This window comes from Amphiura filiformis, unplaced genomic scaffold (genome assembly GCF_039555335.1).
Source record: "Amphiura filiformis unplaced genomic scaffold, Afil_fr2py scaffold_51, whole genome shotgun sequence".
Classification (NCBI taxonomy): Eukaryota; Metazoa; Echinodermata; class Ophiuroidea; order Amphilepidida; family Amphiuridae; genus Amphiura; species Amphiura filiformis.
In genome coordinates, this window is record NW_027305515.1 from 415444 (window position 1) to 421443 (window position 6000).

General features: G+C 38.5%; 1 protein-coding gene across 1 annotated transcript in view; it reads left to right on the top strand.

The window, feature by feature from the left end:
- Positions 1-4451, top strand: part of LOC140144363 (uncharacterized) — a 70391-nt gene extending 65940 nt beyond the window's left edge. Inside the window, exon 9 of the mRNA XM_072166184.1 lies at positions 4173-4451. Coding sequence (XP_072022285.1) covers positions 4173-4403 — 231 coding nt within the window. The 3' untranslated portion in view covers positions 4404-4451. The remainder of the gene's footprint in view (positions 1-4172) is intronic.
- Positions 4452-6000: the final 1549 nt, after the last annotated feature.

Consider the following 6000-nt stretch of genomic DNA (forward strand, 5'->3'; position numbering starts at 1 on the left):
ATATAATTTACTTCGAGGACTGTTATATATCAAAAATTTGAAAAATATCAAATTTTTATAATTTGTCATAAAATTTGTATTATATTGTGATTTTCAAAAATGGAAATTATTTCATATCAGAAAGACATGCTTCAGATTCAGAATGCAATTCGATAGGTCTGAGGTGCTCTCATGTCCCACAAAAAATACTGTCGAAACGCATAATAAACGCTTCATTTTAGATCCCTTAACCCGGGAATTATGGAAACTTTCGGGCCTCATAACTGCTAAATTGTTGGTCTAAGGTATATAAAAGTATACATATTTAGAATGGCAAAGACTTGATAAATTCATATGTGAGGTCATGACTATTTTGGCCCCAAATCCTAAGAAAACAGGTTTTTGGCCCACGTCTTTTTCGTTCAACGTAACAAAAAATTATTAGGCCAAAATCATTTTTCTATAAATTTTTAAAAACTAGATAAAAACATCTAGGAACCGTTTAAAAAAAAACAATTTTAGGGGATGGTAAATTACAATCCCCTAACATCATGCTGCCTATGACATTTTAAAGCAATTTTTATCCGACGACCAACCTGCAGAAGCAAACATCTTTTTAGCTGAATTGCATCAACTTGATTTGCTCATCAATATTTGAAATTCAGAACAATGCAGCCTATTTCCAATGTAATTCACCTATGCAATCATAGCCAGGAATCAGACAGAGATCATAAAGGCAGTTGTCTTTGTGACCCAATTATGTAACTGTACTCTGCTAAACCTTTGTTCAACACTAAATTGCTTATCTACAATTACATTCTGTACTATTACAAGCCCTCTTGAATGCCTTAAAATGTAAAATACAAGAGTATAATTGTGCATAATATTTTAGCTGGCACTATCGTATATTGTTCACATTTGCTGTATCTGTTTTCATGATTGCACAAAAGTGATTTTCTGAAGATTTTCAGAAACATTGACCAAGCATTAGATTTTTACCAGTTTTACTTCTGGCACGTCTCGGGAATATCCAGTAGAAATTGGGGAGCTATTTTGGCACAGTATAGTAAAGGAGTAATTTTGTTACCTTTTCTTCAGGAGGAATAGAAGTAACATGCTCACTTGGCTTCTTAGTATATATCAAAATCATATTAAATTTTATTATTGCAATGTTAGAATTGGCGAAGTATGCCGCTTTGGCACCAGAACCACCATTTTGGCGCCACTGACGCCATATGTGATGTGAGAAAATACCCTGACGCCAAAATGGCGCCAATGATGCCAAAATGGCGCCGATGACGCCAAAATGGCGCCAATGATGCCAAAATGGCGCCAATGACGCCAAAATGGCGCCGATGACGCCACTTGATGACAAAACAGCGCCACTGGCGCTAAATGAATCAATGAGCGCCAACATTTAGCGCCAGTGGCGCCAAGTGGCGCCATTTGGCGCCTATTGACTCCAATTGGCGCCTTTTGACGCCAATATTGGGAAAACGGCGCCATTTCACTTCTCCTAGTGCTGTTCCATATAATTGTGTACAAAATTGGGCTTGGTTCTTGACGACAGCTAGTTGTAATCAGCCATCACCTGATGTACCAGGCTGATGCATATGACTAAAACTGGAAAAAACAATATAATAGGTTGACCATCATCCTTTTTGAGGACTTGACTCAAAAGTCCATGGTGCTGTATGTGGGCTCACATAAAGATTGTGGTAATTCCTGCTAGTATTTCCATTCAGTAAATAAAGAGGGTCCTTAAAATCATCCAATATCTCTTGTCTGTCATGTCTATGGTATACTTTCACATTGAATATGAACGCTGACACTAAAACAGGAATGATTCACATTTTAGCCAAAATCATGCCAATCTCTGTCCCTTTCAGTGTCTTAATTTTAGCTTGATCTATCATTCTCTTTGCTGTAGAAATGAAACACAGTTGCCAGAGGGTGGGACTATATTGGCTAATACCCAGCCGTTACTAGTTGACATTTCAACTTTGAAATGTTGATGCAATTTTAGATTTAAATTTCAACATGGTTGAAGGAATGTTGAAGCGTAATTGCAACGTTGAAGCAATGTTAAAGATCATCAAACGTTGATGCAATGTTTAAGTTTAATTTTAACAGTGATGCAATGTAGAAATGTCAACCTGTGCCTGCTGGATCTGTAGTAATTCCTGGCACTGCTTTGAGGCAATACATACATGTATGCCAGGAATCCCCCAGTTAAGCACGTGCCTGCGGAAGGCATGGTCATAGAATATTATTAGTATGTACTCAATGAGCTGCTGATGCTTTTCATGTGATTTTTAAAATGCTGACAAAGTATTGTTAAAGGGAGGATGAGGCTCAGTGGTTAGAATTCTTAGTTCTGGTGCATGATGTTTCGGATTCAATTCCTGGCTGTGAAAAACTTAACATGGAAAACTAATTTCTCTTTTAATTGGTAACATCTGTAGATTAAATTCAGACTTCCGCTCTCCCCATAGTACAATGTAGAGTTTGGTATACGAACTTTAATAGAATTCTTTCCTTCAGAGAGGATGTTAAGCCATTGTGTCCCATGTACAGAAGAGCCGCACCTGTACATCTCGCAGTCAGTTTCGAGAAGAATAGAACCACTTCAAATGGATACCAACAGAAATAAGCTAAATAAGACTAAGAGGCTTTCTTGGGTTATCCATGGTTATCAAACCCAAACAAAACAAATCAGCTCAACTTTTATCTGCATATACTTGCACTATATCAAGAAGCAATCTTTATTGCTTCAGCGCACAAATCATGAAAGTTCCCTGCCTCTGACAAGTGTTTTCCCAGTGTAAATAAATAGTCACCTACAAATTATTATACATGAACATGCCTTGAACAAATGAATTCTCAACTTTGGAAGGATCTTGGTATTTTAGTAAGAGCCTTATTAAAAGGGCATTTTGTGATCCACAGCCTCATCCCCCCACTTTCCTCAAAAAAAGTTGAGATTTTTATATCACTGGAAACCTCTGGCTACATAATGTTTATGTACAAAATATTTCTTGCACATTAATTAGTTTAGCAAAGATATCGTGAAATTTGAATTTCGTTCTGGTGCACCAGAACGAAATTACAACGCATTGTCTATGGAGCAGTGTAATACACATAATCATGCATAACTTCATGAGCATAAAACCGGAATCAACAGAAATTTTGGGAATAGGTTTTTTTCGTGGATATCTAATGAAAAATGATATAAATAGAGGATGCTAGGATCACGAAATACTCCTTTAATGGTTCAAGCTCAAAGTCATGGCATATCTATCCAAATATGCCAACAAGTAAGATTGACTTGTGACTCACTAAAGTAGATATTGAGATACGCTGAAAGAACTGTTAAATAAAAGCTGAAAGTTCCAACATATCATTTAGTATTGGATAAGGATTTTACCACAAAACTTGAATCTCCTTATAATATATCCATCTTAGTAAACCAGAGTTCGTAGTATCTGATCCAAGAAAATGCACTTACTGTGTACGTTTCAACAACCACTGTTGTCTTTGTCAACACTTGATGAGGAGTGACTGCAATCTACTGACAACCAACGCTAGAGGGATTTCCAGCGTGATTTTTTGGGTTGCCAGTTGGTTTTCCTTTTGGGGATTTTTTAGATCCCTGTTGCAGGAACTCATCAAAAATGTGAGTAAGCTGGTACTGCCCCTCGTCTCTGTTCATAGTTGTACGCCCCTCTTTCTAATTTCCACAGCTTCTTTGATCCAGCGCTTATATCTATCTTGCTCTGTGCCAATGACCTCAGCTTCCCCCCACCCAATTACATGGTTCTTATCAACAACATGGTCTGTTATGGCCGACTTGTGCATAGTAGTTAAGGACTCTTTCCTCCCTGCTCTAGTGACCACGGTGCTGCTGACTTTTTCCACTTCACTTTTGTGCTCTTCTAACCGCGTGCCGAATTTTCTACCTGTTTCTCCAATGTATGATAAGTTACAGTTCATGCAGGGGATTTTCATGTTGGTTGTCAGTTGATTGCAGTCACTCCTCATCAAGTGTTGACAAAGACAACAGTGGTTGTTGAAACGTACACAGTAAGTGCATTTTCTTGGATCAGATACTACGAACTCTGGTTTACTAGTTTACTCTACCGATCCTGATGAATTTGTTCAATCATTATCCATCTTGTTTTCACATCTTGCAGGTACGTGAGTACAACAAACCTGGATCACCAACTTTCAGCGCTATCAGAGGTGATATGAGCCAGGGTCCATCGATGGGGACATCGCCGGCCAGACCGTCACCCAGGTCACCACCGAGGTTCTTTCTAGATCCAGAGAATAAGAAGGAGAAATTGCATATAACGCCAACAAGCATCAATGCAGATATTGAAGACAGTAGAACGTCAGATACTGAACCTTTGATACAAGTATGATGTACTCTCTCTGTAGTACACTTCCTATCCTAGCATTCATGGTGTGTATATGTGTACATCCATATCAAAACGATGCACTTGTCGGCTGCTACATGTGCCTTATTTCACATAATAGCTAGGAATAAATACCAGACTCATCTCAGGTGGAGGTCACTTCAAATCATCCCCAAGTAACATGGTTAAGGAATGTTCTCTGTATTAATAAGCCATGTGACTTGGGGATGATATTAAGTGACCCCCACTTGAAATGAGTCTGGTATTTATTCCCAGTTATTATGTGAAATGAGATACATGTAGCAGCCGACAAGTGCATCCTTTTGATATGGATGTACACATATGTGATGCAATCAAGCAAAATCAGTCGGAACTCGGAAATATTGATTTTGAAATATAGCCAAACAAAGGAAATATTTCCTTTTTTCCCTATTGTTTTGGAAACTCTTTAATTGCTCATATCTTTGGAACTGGTTGTTCAATTTCAATGGGGTTTTCTGCAAAATCCTGCTTTGTAAATGCTTTTTACTATCCTATAGGAAACTGAAAATTTATTATTGCCGAGTTCCAACTGATTTTGCTTGATCGCATCACATATTAGTAAAAGCAGGGTACAATATTATTTTTTTGAAATATTGTCAACGGGCAGTGCTTCTCACAGTCATGGTCAAGAATTTCTCTTATATAGGGCTGCTGCATATGAACTGCTGTCAATTTACAAACTGTATCGACCCCTGCCTCTGAGAATGAATTGCTGCCCTATGAAATTAGTAAACTAGTTGTGCAGCTCCAAGAAGAAAACATTTTGACAATATCTCAAATATACACACTATTCCTTCATTAGTCAATAAGATATTGACTGATGGAGGAGGAGCACTGATGGAGGGTGATTATGATTCAAAATGGCCACATATCAGTGACATGCATGGTTCAAAATGGCCACATATCAGTGACATGCATGGTTCAAAATGGCCACATATCAGTGACATGCATGGTTCAAAATGGCCACATATCAGTGACATGCATGGTTCAAAATGGCCACATATCAGTGACATGCATGGTTCAAAATGGCCACATATCAGTGACATGCATGGTTCAAAATGGCCACATATCAGTGACATGCATGGTCCAAAATGGCCACATATTCAGTATCATGCATGGTCCAAAATGGCCACATATCAGTGACATGCATGGTTCAAAATGGCCACATATTCAGTATCATGCATGGTTCAAAATGGCCACATATCAGTGACATGCATGGTCCAAAATGGCCACATATCAGTGACATGCATGGTCCAAAATGGCCACATATCAGTGACATGCATGGTTCAAAATGGCCACATATCAGTGACATGCATGGTTCAAAATGGCCACATATTCAGTATCATGCATGGTTCAAAATGGCCACATATCAGTGACATGCATGGTCCAAAATGGCCACATATCAGTGACATGCATGGTCCAAAATGGCCACATATCAGTGACATGCATGGTTCAAAATGGCCACATATCAGTGACATGCATGGTCCAAAATGGCCACATATCAGTGACATGCATGGTCCAAAATGGCCACATATCAGTGACATGCATGGTTCAAAATGGC